Raw genomic sequence first — 24,251 nt, forward strand, 5'->3', positions numbered from 1 at the left:
TAATTCATAGGGTTGCCATAAATCAGAAATGGCTTGACAACACTTAACACAGATCAAACAAGGTGTCAGACATTCCATGCAAGTTACTGAGCTTTCAAAGTGCCCCCTGCCCACAAGACAGGTAGCAAACAAGCAACTCCAAAGAAGGAACTTATTCTAATGGAGGCAAATTGAGAATGCCTGGGCAAAAAGCAGTGCAGTGCCCCAAAGCTTAAAAAAAATATGAGGCAATTTTGTGCGGAAAACAATGAGACAAAAGAAGAACGCATTTTCCAATCAATTCCCTCTCTAATTTTCAGAACGAAAGTGGCAGCAGGGGTGTGTGTGCTGAGGAAGTCTGTTGTCTGTGTGTTATCCACCAGGAATGATAATTCCTATACAAATAGCACAATGCAACTGCATAATATTTTTTAAAATGTAAAAGTGCCCTTTCTTTCTCCCATGACACACACCATAATTGCTCCCTGCATGTGCCTCTCACTTTACCCTGGAAAGCTGCCACAGAAGACGCTGAAGAAGGGAGAATTAAGGGGAACTTTTGTTCCAATCCCTACAAACTTGCAACCTCCTGGAGGGAATCAGCATGATTGCTCTGCTTTCTGCCACTCCCTTTCCTCCCCTCTTGCTCACCTTGTGGCTGTGACTCACTCTTCTCTAAAGCACCTATTTCCTCTTTAGTGCAGGGACAAGAGGATTAATTTTAACCTATTTGGATCACTCGCTGAGTAATGGGGGCCAGCCAGACTCAATGCGACGGCATCTTCGTGGTCACCATGAGGACACCATCACCAGTTTAAAATGCCTGCAGTTTGGTGCTCTTGCTTCTTCCCCGTGCCTTTTAAGTGCTGAAAGCTCCCCCTCACCCCCCCCCAACCACCTTTGGCTGTTCTGGTACTTGAAAAAGTTCAAAGGGAGAAACAAGAGCACCAAACTGTGAAACAGATCAGGATTGGGTCATTGAGGCATTTTAAAATGTATTTTAAATGATGTTGTATTCATGGTGGCCAAGAGGACACTGTTACATTTAGTTTGGCCCAGAAATCATATGATAAGCTTGCTCATTCAGATGGTACCATGGATTTCATGTACATGACCAAACAAAACTGGTGGCAGAGGCATCCACAAGTGATAACTGGCTATGCAACCTCCACTTGAAGTCTACAACAATGTTACTTAGAGCCCCATCTGAGGGGGCGGGAGTAAGAATCCACCCATGGGAGCGGCAGGTGGCAGCACCAGTGATTTGCCTTACCTGGGGCACTTGCCCTGGTGGAGTGGTGAAACTGCTGGCATGCAGCCTCTGTGGCCCTCTCCAATCCTGAGATGCGGCACCAGGGACCCAGAGCCCCTGCCACCACGCACGCAGCAGGGGCAGGCCAGAGGATGGCCTGAGGAGGAGCCAACAATAGTCAGTTCCCTTCCAGCCATTCAACCCATTACACCAGCGGCTGGGCATTCAGACTCACAACACCTTTTGGGGTGTAAGTATGAAAACCTCCCCCCACTAAGAAGCCCCCATTGGGTTTAACCAAAAGGGTGGCATAAGTCTGTAAAAGGCGGGGGAAGTTTTCAATCTTGTGAAGCCTCCCCATGCCACCAGGAAGCCCCTTTGAGAGCAGCAGGGCGCCACAGCTACAGCACTACGGCCATCTGTCTGAAGTCTTAAACAGGGCTGTAATACAGATAATTCTACTCCACAAAGTGGAACATTAGTGTATGTTAATAATATAAGAAAAATATCTGAATTACTCATGTCTATGTAATTAACATAGTTCATGACAAAACTGGCTCAGGGGTATACTAGTAATTACAGGGAAGAAGAAAACAGATCCACAGTAAACTATTAACAAATTCTTGTATTCAGTTATGCACAAATCACTCCACCCCTCCTGATAACTTAACAAGCACATTTGAAATTAAACAATATTTTATTATTTATTTAAAATATTAATATGTCTCTTTTCTGCCAAAATATAGTCCCCAAGGCATTTCCCACTTGGACTCAATGCTACAACAAATATGCTGGTAAAAGAGACATTGGTTTATTTACTGTGAATTTCCACTCTCAATGGTTTTAGGATAAGGCAGTCTGTGACTATCTGGGAAGTGCCTCCCATGGATTGCAGGCAAGGTCCTTAGACTTTTGACAACTAATGGGTGCAGACTATCATCTGCAAAAAGCCCCTACTAGGAGAAAATTATAAGAAGCCACCAAGCAGCTTTACATGGTTCAACAGGCAAAGAAAAAGTAGGACAATCCATGGGCACTTTTACACATGCTGAATAATACACTTTTGATTCACTTTCAATGCACTTTAAAGTTGGATTTTACTGTTTGAAGGGGTAATATCCACTTGCAAATCATTGTTAAAGTGCATTGAAAGTATATTACTCAGCATGTGTGAAACTGCTTTATCCTACTATGATCCCTGAGAATCCACTTCCAGATTATGATGTCTGACATGACTTACTGAAGTTTAATAAGAACAATAAAAAGATGGACACGCCACCCTGAGAATGGAAATTTATAACATATAAGCAAATTTTCCTTTCTGCTAGATCAGGAGTAGGGTAAACACCTGCTGGAGGGTTCTCCTGCCGAAGGCAGCATCAGCTGAAGCAAGGACACTATGCAATAGTGTCTGATGAAGAGGTGAACTGATTTCCAAATGGTTGCTTTACAAACTGTCCATAGAAGAGCCATACATACTGCTGAAGTATCTGTCCCTCAACCACACTGTGTGGTAATACCTCACAAGGGTTTCATACCTGTAGGCTTAGATTATATATTCCCTGATCCACTGACCAACTGTAAGAATTCCAAAAGGACACAGTGATTCAGATTTTGTAATTTCCTTTGTCTGGAACTGTAAAACTGGAGGGCCCTCAACATCTAAATGATGAGTGAGGAGTAGAACAGGAGAAAAAGATGGCAGAATAATTTCTTCAGCCCCACAACACACTGATTTAACTTTTGGAAGAAGGGAAGATTGAGATCACAGAATTGCTTTATCCAAATTACTTTGACAAATACAGATCCTTCTTTAGTGATAAGGCATTTAGCCAGAAATTCTGAATGGCAAATGTAATGACAACTAGAATACCTGTTTATGGTGTTAGTTCCCTAAGAAGGTAGGTGGCTGTTGGATAAAGAGATGATATTTAGATGCCATGTTGGAAACCTATGAATTGTAGGAAGGTTAAGGAGAGATATTCCTTTAATAAAGCATTTGGCATGGGATTGCTAAGGGAAATACATTACTCTATTAACATACATTATTACTGAAAAAACTGCTACTTGGTCTTTCAGCGTATTAGACGTTTGCTAAGACCAGATTATAAAAACTGCAAGAAGTCCCCTATGTTACAGGGCCTTGAGATCTAGAAATACACTAAAAGGTGAAACTTGCCAAGTAGTATTATATACTATTGGCAAATGCCTTACATGAAGCTGTGAGCATTGTGATGACTTTGTTAGAATAGCCTGGTTTTTGTAACTGGCACTCCAGGCTGTCAAGCTTAAGCAGCTTTCAAACAGGTCTTCTGCTTCAATTTCACTGCCAAAGTGCAATGGATTTTTTTTTACGTTCACCACACAAGTTGTTTAATCTGTTTCACTTCTGTGTTTTCCCTTTTTCCAGTAGTTTTCCATTCCACTGTTGATACCATTCTTCTGTTTGATGTGCTGTATCTATTGGCTGACTTTCTTTCCCTTAATTTAATGTTTTCTTAATAATACTGTCTCTGCAAATCGAAGATTTCTTTGCAAACCTCTAGCAACCGGTTAGCTGTGTGAAGGGGCTGCTTTGCAAGCTAAATTGGGACATTTTCAGGTAATTCCTTTAAAGGTTGACTCCCAATTTCTCCCCTCCTTTCAAGTACGGCCTAAAATCTCCTATTTCATCTTGCAAGGCAGCAATGGAGTAAAATTGGGGTAAGGAGGCAGTGTGAAAACGCCCTTAGAAGATCTGGTTGAGGATACAGAACTGGCATTTGGTGGCAGAGGGTTCCTACATTAGGGAAGATGCCACAAAACTTGAGAAGACCACTTGAGAATATCCTGGAACCATGATTTCCATGACCAATAGGGTGCATTTTTAGATCTATGATCCAAGGGTGGAAATGTACATGTTATTCATGATCTTTGAGTCTGAACCAACTGTGTAGAACCTCACTCAATTTAGCTAGGCTGCTCTGCTTCATCCTGATCAATTGCCTCAGTGGTGGACAAGGACACGTCAGATGATTATAAATAGAAAGGAAGAGAAGGGAGGGCATAAGACAGCTCACAGGTCTCCTCTCTCACACTCCCACCCATTCCTCAGGGCTGGAAGTGGGTCCATCCATCCTTGGTCCTTTGACCCCTGCCATTCCTGCACTGGTTGTGCCTACCTCAAGCCCTCTCCTCAGCCCCACCTTGCTCTTGTTGCCAGGCACCGAGGCCTAGTCTGCAATTTTGAGGCTGTCTCCCTGGCTGCTCCTGTTTTCTTGCCTGCCTCCAAGCCCTGGCATGCTTCTCTTGGTGGCGTGGCTTGCTCCAGTGGGATCCACTTCTCCTGGCGCACTCCCACCCCCCCTGGAGTGCTGAACTCTGCTGCCCACCTGCTCATTGCAGGCATCCTCCGCCTGTTGCTGTCCCTCTCAGGGCTGAGTGAGTGTTTCCTGTGGCTGCGTGATAGCGAGGGGGGGTCACTCAGTGGAGGGGAACCAGTTTGGGTGACTCCCAGGCACTGGCCCTGCAGGTGGGGCCAGGCTCTGCCACTGTCCAAGGACAATAGTGGTGGCTTAATTACTGAAAGACCAGCCTAAAAGAAAAGGAAAGGAAAAGGTTTTCAAACACAAGCAGTCCCCTTGGTGCTTGGCAAAACTTGGCCCAGGAAGGCAGGAGGCTGCTGTGATTACCCCTAGACATAAATTTTGTTATTTTGAAGTAAGAAAACTCTTCTTCCTGTTGATCACAAATCCATAACTCTAGACAGGAAAGCATGCATTCCATATCCTGTACTCCCAAGCTAGGCAATCTGGTGAAAATATTGTTCATGTATGGGAAAACATCCCTCATACTAACAATTTCATTTGCTTCTGTTTGGCTGATATCCAGGTTGGACTTGGTACTATCACTGGCTTCCATACTCTCTTCAAGATTGTCCCATGCTAGTCCCATGCACATAACTGTGGAGGTCCATCATGGGGTATGAGGCTTGGGTGCTCTCGGTGTCCCTCATAAGCTACTACCAAAAGTGTCAATCCCACATGTTCTCCTGGCCAAGGTACAGTAAGAAGGCAAGCAGAAAAGCTCTTTGGTAGGCTTGTAGAAGTGACTGTCCATTGGGATGGATGGCCCTCGCTCCTCCTGGCCAAGGCAGGAATGGAGGTGTCCCTCCTCTAAAGTGGCGTTCTTGAAGGGTCACTTTGTAGGTGGGTGGTGCTTTGTTCCCTCAGCTGAAACTGCTCTATTTCCGTGTTGCTGTTCTTCTTTCCTCTGAACTGCAGAAGAGGGGGAATATGGGGAGGACACTCAATAGGGGAAACACTTTGTCCAATGGAGTGGGTTTGTCACTGACTTCAGCACAATGTCCTGTGATTCTAAGCCCTTACATGCTTAAGAAATTGGAGTGGGGCGGGGAGATAAAGATCACAGAAAGAAGGAACAGAGTTGTTTTATTTTATTAAAAGCAAAACCTACGACATGCTGTCTCCTAGCCAAACAGATAATCCTCGCATTGGGATTATAACAGCCTAAGGACCCCTACCTGCAGAGCATGGTAGATATTTTCCTAACAGTCAAAGATTTACTGACTCTCAAATACCAGAGAAGGAAAGTTTCTAGTTCCAAGTACAGTTATTTTTAAGTTGCTATGTAGTTGTCAGCACTATTTTAAGTACTATTTTTAACACTATTTAACCCTATTCAGATCTTTAAGGTAACCTTGTGGCCAACTGATGTGCATATGGTGGGGTGAGGATATAAGCATTTTCCTTGTTCCGTGAAGAAGCTTAGATGTAGTCTGCCAATATCGCCCCTGCATAGTGTGAGTCAGGTGCACTCCTGCAATGAGCATGAACATGGCTGCACATGCAGGCTGGTGCTTATGCATTCATCAGCGGATTTTCACTACTCAAGACAGATTCTTCATGCCAGAAGCACTTATTCCACATCCTACTCATTTTGGCAGTGGTTGCTCAGACTTCTGCTGAAAGTAGGTATGGGATTATTTTTAAGAGAGGGAAAACCCCCAAAGCTATTTATTTCCATGGAAACTATTGCCCTCACTTGGCTCCTTTACTGACACAAACCAGATGTTCAAGGAGAGCTTTCGACAGATGAAATTATTTTCTAGATAAAGAGTGATGTTTGAATCTAACCCACTGAATAACTTGTTTGTATAGTATGGGCTGGGCTAACAGGTAAACACAATTATTTCTGGAAATGTTTAACCTGAATATGGAGTTTTCAGCATATCAAACTGACACTTCCAAACTGTTCTTAGAGAATGCACAACTAGCTAATGTATTAATTAAGGTGTCCTTCTATAATACAGTGCGCTTAGTGTAGTGTTCATCTCAAGCAGCTCTAAGGAGGTCAGGATGAAACATAACCTGAATTATGGATATTTCCTCAACCACTATAAACTCCCAGGAATCTGCTTGCTATTTTAAGACTGTATGCACTCGATCATCCTAGGATCAAGTGGGTTTCCAGTTAAAGCAGAATCCTCCCAGAGATCCCCTTCTTCATTTGTTAGTGTTCATTTACTAGCCATGACAGTTAAATGAACTAATCAGCCTAGTTTCCATCAATAACCCACTGTGACCAGGCATTTCTTTCTGGGCTCATCTCCTTGTCCTACCACACTCCTTTGTTTTCTGCTAGGTGGCTGAAACCTCACATTTCTGCATATACATTTCAATCCATCGGCTGGATTAATGGGTATTCATATACAAATTATTTTGGGCTAAAGGCAGAGCTCATGCACATTTTGTTACAAATATAATATATAGGTATCTGTCTATCCATTGCACATTTATCATCTTCCTTTCCTTCAAGGAAGTCAGGGCAACATACATGACTTTTATCTACCCATTTTGTCCTCCCATCTCTTTGAAGCAGATTGGCCTGAGAAACAGCAACTGACCTAAGGAGACCCAGTGAGTTTCATGCCAGTGGTGTCCCGCCCACGGGAACATGGGATATCACATGACCCTGGCGCATGCCATTTGGTCACGTGGGGGGGCACCTGCTGGATCCTCGTGCCCGGCCTCTCCTGCAGTGCGGCAACCTGGCGTCTCCCTCCATGCAGGGGGGCAGGCCGGCTTCTGCCCTCCCTGGCCTCCCTGTCAGCAAGGAGGACAGGGAGGACAGGAGCTGGCCTCAGGCACCCGCTTCAGTCACCTGCCTCAGCCACCCACCACCGAGCCAGGCAAGGCCGCAGAGACATAGCTAGGGAAAATGGAGGCCTCCCCCCATGGGCGGCCGCTGTGATGCTTGAATCCATCCCCAAACAGCATCACTTTCAATGGTGTTTAAACTAGGGAGCTCAGATTCTCCCTTTAAATCCACCTTAAAGGGAGAATCTGGTGTCCCCAGTTAAAACACTATTGAAAGTGATGCTGTTTGGGAGTGGACCCCACCCTGAAACAGAATCACTTTCAATGTTTAAACTGGGACCTCACATTCTCCCTTTAAATCCATGCCGAAGGGGGTGGATTTAAAAGGAGAATCTGGGGGAAACTCAGAAGTGAACCTGAACCAGTGCTATGTGCACCCCCCCCGGCCCCCTGGTAGCTATGCCTCTGCAAGGCCAGTAGTCTGCTGGCCTTGGCTCGGCCCCACCATGTCCGGCCTCGCCAGGCTGCCCGGGACTGCCACTGTTGCCCTCATCCGCTGGCTAAGGTAAGTGGGGCATGGGGAGAGGGGGCACGGGGGGGGGTGTGCTCCTATGTGCCATTTCCCCCCAGTATGTCTCTTCAATGCTAGGGTAGGGATCTGGATTTGGGTCTTTCCAGTCCTAGTCTGACACTTGTACGTTTGCACCACACTGGCTTTCTAAAAAAAATCCTTCTACAGACTACCAGAGGTGAAATGATAAAAGTTTTATAAGAAGCCTAAACATAGTATATGGAATAAGACCTGAATACAAGCAAATGATGGAATGAAATCCTGAAGTACCAGGACTTCTTCTCCATACAGACATTCATCTTACCACTTTCTCCTTGTAAACAATGTACTTCAGCCACTTGAAGTCTTGCCACTTGAATCCAGCTAGCACAAAGAGAGAATCCTTTTCATATTGTTCTGGTTTCTGGATGGCCCCTTCTGGATATGTTATCCGAAGGGTTGTCTTGCCACCCACATCCTTTTCAAACCCTTTTACTGGAGCAGAATTTAGCCTGCAGAGAGACCAGAGACGAGTGCCATGAAAACGATGCACAATTTGGAATGATATAGAAATACATGACAGATTTTTAAAATAAATGATCTAATCAGGCATCAATAAATGACCTAATCAGGCATCAAAGAATTTCAGAGTTAATAACTCCCACGACTTTCACAGATCCAACGTTTCAAAGCCAGCCATTACTCTCAATAGCTTGACTCCTACAGATGATTCCAGTTGTTGTTATAGTTGTGGCATGAGAAGAGCAGTAATTACTTCACAGAGGATCCAGCACTAAGAAAACCTCCGTGTACAGCCTTTCTGCTTTAGCACCAGGGGTCCAATTAGACTCTGGGACAAGCTGTGTTCATCTGTGGTACTCACTGTTATCTCTGAAATGTCTAGGACTTTCTTATAGCCTAATGAGCTGATGCTTAGTGTTTATTCTGTAGAAAGGTTATAGTGCTGGAAGTGGTATTTATCACAAAGGACACATAGCACAGGCACCCCACTAAGTGGCATTGTGCTTTTCATCCACAATGGAATTTTGTGGGATAACAGCAGCTATGAGATACTGCTATGTTATCCTACACATGCCAAAAAGCTACAGGCACTCAAACAGGTGCTCAGCTGGTTTTAGGAAAGGAGCTTTGTGAATACCTTGCATGCTCTGCCTGTGAAGTGGAGTCACAGTACTATCATTTTTACCAGACTACAGTCAAAACACTGTGGCAACTGGATCTCCATTCCCATATAATCCATTTAGGCCAGAACTAGACATTGAAATAGATACACAGTCACTGCCAAAACCACAATCCCACATCTGCTCTCTTCCCTGTACTGCCTAGCATTATACATGCAACATGATGGGTTGGACTCAGGAGTCCATCTCTGGCAAATGCTAGTGGTTGTGGATCTTTCCCACATCCCCCCTCCCCCTCTAGCTGTCAGCCACCACAAAAGAATTAAGTGCAAATACTATAGGTGTGCCATATGTTCCATGGTGAATTTTTGGCATGAAAAGAAGGAATTCTTTCAAAGTTTTTTTCTCCACTTGTTTATTGCTCCTCTTGACAGCTGCTTCAACATCGCTGTTAATGGGCTATCATGTCTGCTGTTCTTATCACTGCCAATATGACTATTTGCCACCCAGACAACACATGTAGATCATGGTTCCATTTCCAATGTCCTCCTAGTAGTATGATGGGCTCAGTTCTAAATGCACCCTCATGGTTTGCAAGAGTAGCTCTACTACATCAAGATACTGTGAGTCCATGAATACAAATAAATTTACCCCAGCTAGGCAAAGAGACTCTCTGGGGCAATTCCAGATTGGGAATTGCCTAATTTTCAGAGCAAAACAACTTAAGAGTGCTCCATTCATGGAATTTCCAGTGACTTGGGTTATACAGTTTCTAGGATTAAGTTGCCTATTTCTGAGATTCAGTGCAGACCTCTATAGCCCCAATACATTACCATCCTAGTAAAGTCACTTTTAAATTTAGACTTAAATACAATTATTTTTGACAACTTTATGCAATGGCGGAAAATGAGCCTGTATATTATGGAGATAAGGAAGACCTGCTATCTTGGCCCGCTGTTTTGATGACAGAATTGCAGACATTAATTGTAATTCTGAAGAGTGGTGAAGCTCCAGGGATCAATATGATTTATCCTGATCTCATTAAGAAGATCATAAATTGGTGGACTCCAGTTCTTTCAGCGTTGTTCACGGTAATCGATAGAACGGGGATTATACCAAAACACTTGGGCCCTCCAATAATTGTGCCCATTTACAAAAAAAGTAAAAAAGAACTCCCATCCAATTATTGCCCAATAAATTTACTGAACGTAGCCAGTAAATTATATGCTAGACATCTATACTGGAAGTTGAGCAAATGGATGGATCAGGAGGCTTGTGTTGCTGAAAAACAAGCTGGATTTAGGAAAGATCGTTCATGTTAAGATCATTGTTTAATATCAGATCATTCAATCTCCAAATATGCCTCTAAATCAACAATTTCCCTGTACCTCGCATTTATTTACTTTAAGATGGCTTTCAATTAAGTGTTGAGGTCCATCTAATGGGAAAAACTGGCAGTGACCAGTACTGACAGGAGACTATTGCTTCTGATTGGAGCCCTTTATGCCAACACTTCTATTAGGATATATACTAGCTCCCTTATTATTTAACTATTATATTAATGACCTTGTTAAACTTCTGGGTAAGGTGGAATTCCATCCTCCAAAAATTGCGAACAAACCTATTTCCCTCCTGCTTTACACTGATGACACTACAATAATGTCAAGGAACCCTGTTGGCCTAAGTTTTTGCACAATACTGCCAAAATAACCATCTGGAGCTAAATCATGATAAAACCAAAATAATGGCCTATTCAAAATGAAAGGAAATTCAACCATGGTTTATTAGCTCAATACAACTGCAACAGGTTCACTGGAAGTTGTCTTTCAAATGTCAGGCCCAAAGAGTGCACATATTACTACACCTCTTCAAAAGCACAGTTAAGTGTGGGAGCAATCCAGATATTTTTTTTAGTCCAAAGGGGGTTGTAATGTGGAAGCTGCAATTAGATTATTTAATGTGAAACCTCTGTCTCAAATCCTTTATAGAGCCACATTTTCTATTTCCAGTAATATGACCATCCTGGAGAGAATACAATCAACGTTTCTGAGATCAATATTCCAAGTCCCACCTAACATATCCAATGCAGCTACCCATTTGTAAGTGGGCATATCAGTAAAGGCAAGAATCTGGTTGGTGACCATATTATTTTAGTTGAGACTACTTAAGAATACCAAGGGATTAGCACATTTTATTTTATCGGATTCATATATTTCCCCATGGCAAAAGTTTGTAGAAGATAAACTGAGTTATGGGTTCTCTAATGAGATGCTCTTATCAACAAAATACACACAGGTAAGAGGAATAATCAAGTAGAGAATTTTTGTTGTCGAAAGACAAAATGATATGAGTACAATTAAGAGATTTTTATTTGATCCTGGCCCCCTGTTCAAGGTGATATTGGCATCATATGTAAGATATCTAGATAGATCAGATTACAGAAGAACTTTTACCTTATTAAGATATGACGTGTACAGTGATTGTCCAGGGGAAATATAAAGGCACTCTGTATTTTGAATGCCATTGTTTATGCAATGATGGCTTATTAGAGACAACATACCTTTTTTGACTGTGAGAAAAAGGATCGTATTAGGAGGAACGTTATAAGCCCTGTACTGACTTGTTACCCAGGAAGGGACAGGAAAAATATTATGATGATCATGTTCTCTGGAAGAAATTTTGAGATCACTGTTAAAGTAGCAACATTTGCCTGGTTAATAAGTAAAATCAAGAATGTAATATATAACTGACAATGAATTTAGTGTATTAGTCACTTGCGACTAGCATTGTTTACAACTATTTAATTCTATTTTAAAAGTTTGTACTAATAATTATGGTTTTAATTAGCCAAAATGGGTATTAAATTGGTCTGAATGTATAACCAGGACTATACTTAGAAAACTGAGTATGAATTTAATTAAGCATATGTGATTGGTAAGGTTTTTATCCTAAATTTAAAATTTAAATTTAAAGTGTATTTTTGTAGTTTTAAAATTAATATTTATGTGTGTAAATCCCTTTGATATCAACCTGGTCAATGACTGTCAATAAATACTGCACTCGCCATTAAATAGATTAATTAAATAGACTCCAATACAGAACTGGATTACCACATTTATGTTTGATATAGATTTACACACACACACACACACACACACACACACACACACACACACACACACACACACACACAAAAGAGCTTCTCCTCTGGATCAAAGGCTGCATCATCCCAGTCATTTGCACCTAGAAAGCATTTACTTATTGCAGCTCTTATGTTGTTCCAACAAGTAGATAGGTGTTTTTCATTGTCAACCTTCACCTCCACATTCACACATTGAAACATTTGGATTTGTTTAACTTTCAAGACTTCTGTTATATCTCTCCTCTTGCAGTTGATGAGAGGTCATACATCTGTCTTTTGACCGCCAGTTGAAACAGTAGCTTCACACATAAATACGAAAAGCAGGGTCAAAAATGCAAAAAGATATGACAAAGGTGGTGCATTCTGATGCTTCCCCAGAAAGTGGCTATTTCTAGACCCCTTGCCAAGAATCCCATTTTTAAATTAACTTGGAAAACAGTCTCTTTCAGTGGGTGCCTTTGCAAAGCCTTGAAGCTTTTCCTTCTATTGCATTATAAGCTGTCCTAATCCACAGCAGGGGATATTCATTAAACAAATTTGGTACAAAAGCTGCAAGATGTCTTTACCCAATAATCATTCTTGGTGCTAAGAACAAAGAAGAAGGGCAGATGTCACTCCTTTCCTGAATTCTTCACTCAGTTGTGGATTGTACACAGTTCTGAAGCACTAGCTCCCAATGAGCAACAAGCATACAGTCAACCAGAGATGTCTATGTAATCTCTCCAGCAGCCCTCTGATTAGTAATGGCTAATTTTTGGTAAAATAAACTGACAAATGAAAAAAAGATTTGTACAGCACCAATGGCCCTTTGATGACCATATATTGGAGCAAGTCAGGAACTTTCAGGATTTGGGCCTCAGTTTTTTCATCATTCAGGCTTCTGCTCTATGAATAGACAATTTGCCCTGATGAAAGCCATTACTGGCCTACTTTCCACCCTTTGCTTTCACTCCACCCTAGGAGGTTATTATGTTCCCCCTGCTCTAAAAATGTTCAATATAAAGGTAATGGCACAATTGTTGATGCTGCAGCAGTTTGGATTAGTGAAGTATCATGGGAGATCGATAGACTCCAGACCAGACTTTTAAGGGCAATTCTGAAAGTTCCCAATTGCATCTCTAATGCAGTTCTTCTATTAGAAATGGGAGACTGTCCCCTGACCAATTAGGTGTGGCTTGCAGCTCTAAGCATCTGGCTCAAGGGCAAGTTATTTGCATAAGATATAGGCATATTAGGACTCTTTTCCCAAGATCATTATTCTAGTGGGCGGCTGCACAAAAATCTGCTTCAATTGGTCTCTCTACCCCTGTTCTTACCCTTTTGGGCTATGATCTAGCTCTTCAACCACTACAGCAGAGACTGGGGAATAATATACTAGCAGATCTTTGGTCCCATTCCCATGCAGTTTGCTTCCTGGCCTTCTTTCATATAAACTATGTGGAACTCTATCGTTGTGCAAATTATTTAAAGACCTTGTCTATTCATCATTATCATAAGCTTTTTACAAAAGCAAGGTTAAATGCATTCCCTTTTGAATACCTGAGATGTAGGTTCAAAGGTGTTCCTTTCTTGCTTAGAGTGTGTCCCTGAAACTCTCAGGACACAGAAATTGTCCAACACATTCTTTTAGACTGTCAGTTGTACCATCATGTGTGCCAACTGAGGATTTTCCCCCTATTGCTGAACTTGAGAGGAAGCTCAGCTCAGTCCTGTGTCCACTTTCTATTAGAAGATAAAAGTGGCAGGTGGTAGCAAAATTTTTGGCAGAGGTATTTAGATTGAAAAACCAGAGAACCTTGGATGCTGTACATTTTTTTAATAGTTTGTCTCTTGTGTAAGTTTAATATTTTAATTGTTGTTTGGATAGTCAACTGACATTATATCTTCCAATTTGAACATTTGTTATTTGTTACTGGTTTGGATCTGTAGACCATAATAAATAATAATAATAATAGACTGACAAACACACCACTGAGATGGTATCTGTAAAGAAAGAGCAATTGCTTGTGCAGCACAGGAAGGAAGACATTTCCAATATTAAACAAGGATTAACCCTTCAAAAACACAGTAACCTTCCAAATAGCTTTACTAGTACATTTACTGAGAACTGCAGCTTCTGGCTGCTCATTTAGATATTAACATCTGATGTAGAAACAGAGCCAAAGAAAAATCTCTGTCTTTTTCAGAAGACTCACCTTATAACAATGTCATAGTCATCAATTTTCAACCCCAATGATTTGTTTGCTAGAATGCCACCATTCCCCACAATAATACATCGCCGGCAACTGAGACTGGGAAGGAAACATAGGGAAACAAAGTTAAAGCAATAAAATTAAGTAGCACAAAATTCCCTCTTGAAAATAACTAATGCAGTCTGCATCTGTTCAAGCAGCTGCATGATCCGTCAGGACACTGTATTCCATTAATTGAGAATAACCCACTCACTTGATCTGATGGGTGGCAAAGCAATGCAGTCAGCCTACCTACTTTGAATAACCATTATCTACAATTCTTATGAGACAAAATGACAGTGGAAGGGGACATAAGTATAATAGTGGAAAACAAAAAATTAAAAAACGGAGAGACTGTAACGCTGTACTTCAGCAAAAGTCATAGACAAAGCTGTAGCTGCCTGGCATTCCTCAAGAATTCATACAAGCATGCCTCTTGACACAGACCATCAGCCCCTACAAAGCTGGGAATATCAGGGCCATGTGAGGCAAGCGTTCAGCAAAGCCTGGGAATTATCCAGCTATAAAGCACAAAGAAATGTGAAGGAGCCAGCTAGATTTTTGGTTACATGACTTGAAATCCCAGTGAGATGAATAACTGAGATTACTTCCTCTTTATTTTATTATTCAGTATGACATTAGACCTAAATTTCATATATTCCAGCCTATTTCCACATCCTCTGCTTAGTTGCCTGGAAAATAATTGTCGTCACATCCTACACAATACCCTGCTATTATTACCTCTCTCTCTTTCCCCCTTGGCCCAAGCTAAAGTTCCCAGTACTAGAACCTTCATAAGTCCTCATCTCCAAAGCAAACCAGAGCCTTCACTATAATTCAGGGTCAGAGAAAGCTTTCAGCAACTCCTTATGTGTCCTCTTCCAACCATATAGGAAAAGCTGTTGTATAGTCACAGTGGGAATTTAAAGACCAAACAGAGAATACCACCAGGTAAAAAAAACTGAGAGATTACTTAAATTGTTGAACGCTTACTTTTGAAGCTGCCGTGTTAATGGCTGCCAATTATAACAGTCAATATAACTTTGAGGAACCCACTTCCCCAGGAGTTCTGTGATGCTCTTCAAAGGTTCTATACTGCAACAATATTTTACTTTACTTTATTGGGTTTGTTACGCCGCAGTAGCAAAATTACACTAGGCACTGAGCAAGCACTTCTCCAGTGATAACTACCCAGACCTGAGGTTCAGGAGTCTCAGGACTTCTTACTGCTATTCCTGACTTTGTGTGTGTGTTTGCCATAAAGAAACTGTGAAGCCATGGGGAAAAACAAATTAAGGGGAAAAGTGAAATATATGCAATGTGTATGTTCTTATCAAGCATAAACTTATTTTACTGATTTGGCACCATAAAACACACCATTATAACTTATGTATTATAGCATGTTCTATGATGCCATAGGAATATTTGTGAAAGAATTAATGCCTTTATTTCATACAAGCAAAATTTCAAACATACCCAGCATTAGAAAGAGGGAGAGGGAGAGGGAGAGGGAGAGAGAACTGCAATCTGCTGCAATCTATGCTACCTAAGTACATCTATTAGTCAAAGGCTTTCATGGCCGGAATCACTGGGGTGCTGTGTGGTTTCCGGGCTGTATGGCCGTGTTCTAGAAGCATTCTCTCCTGATGTTTCGCCTGCATCTGTGGCTAACATCTTCAGAGGATCCTCTGAAGATGCCAGCCACAGATGCAGGCGAAACGTCAGGAGAGAATGCTGCTAGAACACGGCCATACAGCCCGGAAACCACACAGCACCCTACATCTATTAGGTTTTGTCATCAAAGTGGTAGAAAAAATAAAAATAGAAAATAGAACACACAAATTAGTCACAACAGAACTATCAGTTATTGCATGTTGAGTTAAACTTTATAACACTGAACTCTTGAATAGCTTATTATTGTAGATTTCACAGCTGCCAGATCTTTAGCTGGTTGTTGACCTTCATTACAATTCGAGCCTCACCCAGAGGCCTAGGAAGTTGTAATCAGTGGTGGGATCCAAAATTTTTAATAACAGTTTCCGATGGTGGTGGAATTCAAACAGTGGTGCCGCCGCACACACGCACCTCCAGTCCCTATTGGGCAGGGAGGTTGCTTTAGTAACCCCTTCTTGGCACTCAGAAAAAATTAGTAACCACTTCTAGAGAAGTGGTGAGAGCGGGTTGGATCTTTAGTGTAAAGATGCCGGTTGAGTTCCCCCGTCTGGCTGCCGACTGGCCTTGACAGAATTCCTTCGCCGTCAGCGCGAATAGGCCAGTTTCTGCCAAGCAACCTTGCTAGTGAGATGCTTATCAGAAGGTGCTCAAAACCAACATTCCCGGCTCCCATGAAGGAGAATGTGGCTGGGTGGTAAGGGGGGAACGCTTTTATAACCTGTAGTTTAAAGGCGGAGGGGCCGGCAGTCTTGCCATCCCGCGGTATGTGTGCTTTCTGAAGTGTCTGAATAAACTGACTTTGAATCAATGCCTTTTATTTCTGCTTCTTCGAATTCTCCTTTACATTATGGGCACATTCCCCTTTCTTCATCTAAACCATTTTTTTGGATTATAGTGGGTCCTTGGTGTTTCTCAACATGCGAGGATTGAGTGGCTCCTCAGACTACATGTGGAAGGATCGATAGCTCCCCAAAGAGGGTTTCGGTGCCTCCCTTCCAGAGAATCAGAGGGAACTGGGGAAGAATCGCTTCCCCTGGTAACTTTCTTCCAAACTCCCTCGCTCCTCAGCACGAGCCTGGCCTTCCTTCAACTGGATGAGCAGCGAGTAACCCACAGCCATGAGGTTTATGAGACAGGCGGCGCGCTATCTATGGATCGGGCCCCTGTCGATACCCGATTTGTCTCTACCCGGCATCGTATGGATTACAAACCACCGATGCAGCCGGTGCCTGAGGAGTTGGGGTTGTCAACCATACATGGCGATACCCAAGAGTCCATCGAACGGTTCCTGGATCGCTACTACGACGAGCTTCCCGTGGAACAGCAGTGGCATAGTACTGGGGTGCGCCCCAAGACGTTACCCCCGGCGTCCACATCTGCATCTCCGTTCGATGTGGGATCCACATCTGCACCTCCGTTCGATGTGGGATCCAAGATTGGTCGGGGTTATCGAGCCCGGCTTACGTTCCCAGGGCCGGGAGCAGCTGGATTAGGTGTGGAGTTTCGCGGAGCGGAAGGTGGGGCCCCGCCTGATGTGGAACTCGACCCGGATCCCGATCTGGACCCGCCGCCAACGAGAGAGCGCTGGGAAGACCAGTTGGCCGCGCTTGAGGATGCCAAGAGGGTTTGGGAGCTCGAGCGCGAGGCCTGGGAACAGGAATGGGAATGCTTGCAACGGGAATGTGAACAGCAACGCCAAGAGGCCCAGGCTGAACTAGATCGCGAAAAAGAGGTTTTACGTCAACAATTCATACAGGATCTTACTGTTCATGACAAAGTCCTGGAGCATTCCAAACTTGAATTACAACGCAGGAGCGACAGTCTTAAAGCTTTCCAAACACAAAACGAGCTGGCTTTAGCCTTACAACTCGCCGAGAGAGAAAAATTGGAACGTGAGAGGGTGGCTTTGCATAATCATCCAAGACGACTGGCAGCGCAGAAGAAAAGGGAACTAGCTGAACTAGAACGGGAATTGGGCGGAGGCAACAAGCTACGCTGACCGCGAGCCACGTATCCGGATCGAAAATCTTCCTCACAAGACTCGCTGTTCCTTCCTCCGGAGGGGCGGCGAACGAGGACCAGTACCAGTGATGGTGGAGCCCAACAACCTCGCACCACAAATCACCTCCGTTCTCTAACCACCCCCCCTCCAGTTGCCTCAAAAGCTGTCCAGCCCTCGAGTAAACCAGCTGCCGCAGCAGATGCCTAGAAGCGGCAGGGAGTGGGGCTTCACAGACCCCCCATCCCTGCCCGCCTTCGATGGGGACAGCGTCAAAACTCTTTATTTCATCTTGCAACTGGATGCCCATATGCAAGAATTTGATTACTTGTATCGCTCTGAACGGGGAGAAAGAGTCGCCAAGCACATTGGGTCAGTCCTGGATGGGGTAGCTGCTGAATGGTTCGCGGACTCTCTATGAACTACAGTGCTGACTGACTACATCTTCGCGACGTATGACCGGTTTCTTGCAGCCGCCCTTCGCCTTCGCTTTCCAAGATCCGGATGCTGAAAAATAACGCCATACTGAAATAGTAGAAAACCATCCAGCAAGGGCAATGCGGCCCTTTGCTGAATTTGCTTAGAATTTTCGTAAGGGCGTGCCAGATAAACTTCCATCCCTGACTGGCCTGAACGCATTTAAATGTGAATATTTCTTTGAAGCCGCATGGGATATAAAGGTTCGCTGAAACAGTGCTTCCTTTTTCTCCGGATCCCCACAGATCAAGGTGCGAATGGATCGAACTTCCGGATGCGCAGGTAGTCACCTCGGGCCTTGCCCGCGGCTTCACGCCGGGTGGAGTCGCGACTTCACTTCAAAAAATCTTCAACCATTAGCCTGGCGCCCCAGTCAGAAGCCGGAGCCCCCTGTCAATTTACCTCGAAACCATCGCCGAACAGCAGCGCCGCCTTTGGATTGTGCCGGTACTGCGGGGGTCCTGGTCACCTTGGTGAAAACTGCGCAAGGAAGCAACCCCCCGTCCGCCCGCCTCAAGCGCACCTCCGTTGCCAAGCCTCCGCGTAAGTCGGGCCCGCCACCTCGTGGAACAACTAAAGCCGCTTTCGAGGAGGATTTAGAGGAGGATGACCTGGCTGTCTGCCTTTCAACTGCGCCTGTGGAAGTTGGACCCACTCCAGATCGCGGGTGAAAGTGAAAGGCAAGCGCTCCCATTACTATTCTGACATCTTTAGCCAACCCCTCTAAACATACGCGCATTTTGGCTTCCGCACTCGTGGACTCGGGCTGTTCCCACTGCCTCATGAGGCCACAAGTGGCTGAAGAGCTTGGTTTAGACCGGGTTCCTTTACTGAAATCCATTCCCTTTACTCAAATGGATGGCAGTCCCTTGGGGGCTGAAGGTCCGGCTCGATTTAAGACCCAGCCAGTGTTTCTCCGTTGCGCGGAACATTGGGAAAAAATAAGTTTCATTCTAGCTCCGGTAGCCAAGCATTCCATTGTGCTAGGCATGCCATGGTTGCTCACACACGAACCAACCATCCTGTGGAAAAAACACATCCTCCGGTTCACAGACCCCCCTTGCGGGGACCATATGAACGGTGGGGAAGATCCGGTAATCGATGAAAAAACGATAATCAATGAAGCCTTAAATGTGCTTTCCACTCCTAGTCCTACAAAAATACCACATGCATATCAGGACTTGTCCAGAGTATTTGAGGAGCAGGAGTGTGATCAATTACCCCCCCATAGAGACACTGACTGCAAAATCCTCCTGCAGCCGGGAGCCCAACTGCCCAAGGGGTTAGAATTCCACCCGATGAGTCTCTGTGGAAGAGAAGAGAAGACTCCGCGTCTTCCTAGATAAGGCTAACCTGGCTCAAGCTGGTTCATCATCAGAAGCGGCGCCAAGCATAAAGCACTCTCATGCAGCCCCAGTCCTTTTTGTTAAGAAAAAAAGACGGCTCCTTTGCGACTTTTGTACACTGACTATCGTGGCTTTAAAATGCTGTTTCAATCTTCAAACGAAGTATCCGCACTTCTTAATAAAGGACCTTTAGATGCTTTGGGTAAAGAGGCTGGATCTTCACCAAACTTCGGACTTATGGTGAAGCTTATTACATAGGGTCCGTATTGCAGAGGGTTATGAACATTTGACAGCATTCAATACAAAAGTTTGGTCAATATGAATACTTAATAATGCCATTCGATTATCCTGGGGCCCTCAGGGCTTTCATATGGCCCTTATCAATGAGGTCCTGCAAGATTTACTGTATAAAGGAGTGGTGGTGGTACTTGGATGACGTGTTGAAATCTCACTCACAGGGGGTAATATCGAGGAGCTAACTTGGATTTCGAATTGGTATTGCAACGCCTACCAGATAACTCCCTATTTGTCAAATTATCCGAAAATGCTGTTTCCATCCGGCTCCCTCCATAGACTATTTTGGGCTATCGGGGGGATGCTCATCCGATGAAAGCTTGGAGACGGATCCAGCCAAAGCGCTCACGCGGATTGGTTGATTTGGCCAGCTCCCACCAATAGGGAGGGAATTACAGTCTGCTTCCTGTGGCTTTGCTAACTTCTATCGTGATTTCATTCCACACCGCTGGAACTTTGCCTTACCACTCCACAGATCTATTACGTACCAGCAGCGGCAAGGACTCCCCAGGCATCTAAGCCTGGTGCCCCCTCCTATGGTCCCCCCGCAAGATGTCAGTCCTCATTCCAACAGCTCAAAACGGCTTTCTACCACCGAGCCAGTTTTGAAAACACCCGGATCCATGACCTCCCCTTCATCGTCTTCATATGTGGATGCTTTGGATTAAAGCTCTGGGCGCCGCTTTTCCTCTTGAGTAGAAAAATAAAAAATGACAAACTGGTAACCGTGGTGCTTACTTATCAAAAAAAGTTTTTCAGTGGGTCCCGAACTAGAATCTGGACAGTGGGGGATAAAGAGACTGCAGCCATCAAAGCGGGCGCTTGAGCACCTGGCCATTAGCGTGGTTGGTTGGAAGGTGCTAAACATCCATTTCAGGTCTGGTCCCATCACAAAAAAATCTGGCAGCGTTCTTTCCATCCCCCCCCCCTCAAAGAATGTCCGGCTAAAACAGCTGCGTTAGTGGCTGATTTCTTCTCCAGATTCTTCTTTTCACGAAGTTCATTTTTTTTCCTGGTAAAAGCAACAGACTGGTTGATGTGCTGTCCCTCGGTTCTCCCAGGGGAAGGGGGGGATACTTAGGCTGCAAGTGGCTATCCCACGCACTCATTCTCCACCCCTCCCAATTGGGGTTAGCTGTCACTTTGCTCCTTAGGTCTCCTTCTCTCCTCCGCTTCTGTTCCGGACATAAAGCTCTCCTTCCTTCAACCGACAATTCACCCTCGCGGAGGCGGGGCTCCAAGACCCAAGCCAGCAGAGGAATTTGACTTCACAGCTTCACACGCTTAGAGGGTGGCGCTTTTGAAAGAGGAAAAGCTGGGGTGCTGGCAATGCGCTCCGGCCTCCATCACGGAAGCAAGTGTTCTTGAGACGATGTCATGATGCTCGCGTCAAAGCTGGGCCACTTTGTGTTCCCTAAAGACTTTACATTTGGCATGCTAGCGTCGTCCAGTTTTTTTTGGTGGCGCCAATGCGCAAGGACATCCGAAACTTATATCAAGGGGTGTTCGGTTTGTGCTGAAGCCAAATCAATGCACTCGAAAGCCCCATGGGTTGCTGCAAAAACCCTCCCGTTGCATCCCGGACCTCTGGCAGGTCATTTCAAATGGATTTCATCACAGATCTGGCCCGGAAAGCCATGGCAATCACGGTTTTGTGGGTGGTGGTGTGATCTTTTTCTCTCCAAGCAGGCACATTTCATTCCTTGCACTACCATCCCATCCGCCTCCCAAGTTGGCCGGTTGTTTATTCAACATATCTTCACCGTCTGCATTCCTCTCCTGACAAGGTGGTACATCTGACCATGGGCCCCAATTCATTTCCAAGTTTTGGAAGGCGTTTCCCTGGAGTTGTTGGGAGCAACTCCGGGCGGTCGCCTGCTACCTACGCTCAAAGTGACGGGTCAGTCAGAGTGACCAACAAGAACGTTGGAACAATACTTACGTTGTTACACCAACTACCATCAGGACAATTGGTGCGAGCTGCTCCCTTTGCGGAGTATGCTTATAATACGCGGATTCATAGCAGCACCAAGAAGACTTCGCTTGAAGTGGTCTCTGGTCGGGTCCTTCTGCCCTGCTAACTGCCTGGCGGAAGCTACATAGCCTCCGAATTCAATCAATGGATCTCTTCCTAGCTGGAGGGCTGGAAAACGGTGCAGTCCTCTGCATGTGTCAAAAGCCTAAAAGTGCTTAAAGGCGCAGAAGCGGACAAACATCGCTCTAGAGTTTCCCTTATGTGTTGGGGCAGGGGTTTATTTATCGACCAAGAATCTTAGAGATGTACACAAGTACTCCAAGCTGGGCAAGAAATTGTAAATTCCTTTCGGATTACAAAAGTGATTAATGATGTTATCAGTCTTTCGTTTAGAACTGCCTAACTCCTTAAGTATTAACATTCATCCCGCCTTTTCATTTCCAGCTTGCTCAAGGAGGCTCCTGCTTCCGATGTTCGGCACGGCCCTCCGGAGACACCTCACCCGGTTATAACAATTGATGGTCATAAACATTCACTAAATCGACGCCTATCCTGGACTCGCTTTTCCCGCGAAAACGCGTTGGTAATACGGTTTCCTGGGTTGGGTATTCTTCCGGCCATAATCAATGGGTTTACGCTGAAAACATCGACGCCCCGTCATTGATTGCTGCTTTTCATAAAGCCTTCCCTCATAAGCCGGGAGGGGAAAGGGTGGGGGCGCTCTTAGGGGAAGCAGAGTGTAAAGATGCCGGTTGAGTTCCCCCGTCTGGCTGCCGACTGGCCTTGACAGAATTCCTTCGGCAGGGCGAGAAGCCAGTTTCTGCCAAAGCAACCTTGCTAGTGGTCTTATCAGAAGGTGCTCAAACCTAACATTCCGCTCCTACGAGAATGTGGCTGGGTGGTAAGGGGGGAACGCTTATAACCTGTAGTTTAGAAGCGGAGCCGGGCAGTCTTGCCATCCCGTATGTGTGCTTTCTGGAAGTGTCTGAATAAACGGACTTTGAATCAATGCCTTTTATTTCTGCTTCTTTCGGAATTCCTTACACTCTGGTTGTAATGTATCGGCGTAGTATTCATGCGGATCCCAGAAGCTGCCTTCTGAATTTGACAGATGTTACTTTTGTCAATTTGAAGATGTTTCAAGTGCTGCCCTAGTGTTTTTGGGATGGCGCCCAGCGTGCCGATTACCACTGGGACGACCTCAGCTGGTTTGTGCCATAGATGCTGAAGCTCGATTTTCAAATCGTGGTATCTAATAGCAGCTGCTGCGGCGGCGGCGGCGGCTTATTATTATTATTATTACTACTACTACTACTACTACTACTACTACTACTACTACTACTACTACTACTACTACTAACATTTGATAAACCGCTCACCCCCAAATGGCATATTTAGTTATGGGCAAAATCAGTCACATTTAAACAATTAAGTATTCTTGAAATTACCCACTGCCTCCAGCCATAAATTGATTGTTTCCCACCCTGTGGGTGTCTGTGTCACAGCCCTTTGAGGAGAGAGCTGCAAAGGTTGACCAGAAGGGGCAAGGTCAGAAGGAGAGCAGTTCCACAGAAATGGAACTTCTCCTATCACCAGCCAGCTAAATTAAAAATGTCATCAGAAGAAGGCAAGCAACAGACCACAAGCAAGGAAGGCTCCCTTTGTTCCTCTCATTAAAAAGAGCAGCATCTTTCAGGTGCAGAAATGGATCTCGGATATGACTGTTGCACACATCTACATTATATACAACAATTATTATCTAATATCATCTATATATATAAAAATCTAAACATGTGTTTGTCCCTGATGGTTTCCCTCAGAAGCTGCTGGACGGATTGCCCCCTCACCTCTTTCACAGGACGCCCCTCCCTGTTGTGGAGCGAGGTAATCAGGACCTTCAAATTCACCGGAAGCCCCACGCCCGTGGTTTGCAAAGCGTCTTTTCCTGGCGCACTGGCTCACGAAGTTGGCTGTTTTTAACTGTCACCCTTAGAATGTTCGTGCAGCCTGTGTGTGGCCTGAGGGCCTGGGATGAGGGCTTAGGAATGTTCAAGCAGATGGCTGTAGAGATGAGCAGTTTAAACAGTAAATA

At 44.5% G+C, this 24,251-nt stretch overlaps 1 protein-coding gene across 5 annotated transcripts in view; it reads right to left on the reverse strand.

Moving 5' to 3' along the window:
* Window positions 1–24,251, reverse strand: part of ST3GAL3 (ST3 beta-galactoside alpha-2,3-sialyltransferase 3) — a 247,227-nt gene that overhangs the window by 91,830 nt on the left and 131,146 nt on the right. For all 5 annotated transcript variants that reach the window (XM_048498760.1, XM_048498758.1, XM_048498759.1 and 2 more), the window contains 2 exons: window positions 14,359–14,454; window positions 8,205–8,391 (listed from right to left, as the gene is read on the reverse strand). In XM_048498760.1, coding sequence (XP_048354717.1) covers window positions 8,205–8,391; window positions 14,359–14,454 — 283 coding nt within the window. The remainder of the gene's footprint in view (window positions 1–8,204; window positions 8,392–14,358; window positions 14,455–24,251) is intronic.

Source organism: Sphaerodactylus townsendi, linkage group LG05 (assembly GCF_021028975.2).
Source record: "Sphaerodactylus townsendi isolate TG3544 linkage group LG05, MPM_Stown_v2.3, whole genome shotgun sequence".
NCBI lineage: Eukaryota > Metazoa > Chordata > Lepidosauria > Squamata > Sphaerodactylidae > Sphaerodactylus > Sphaerodactylus townsendi.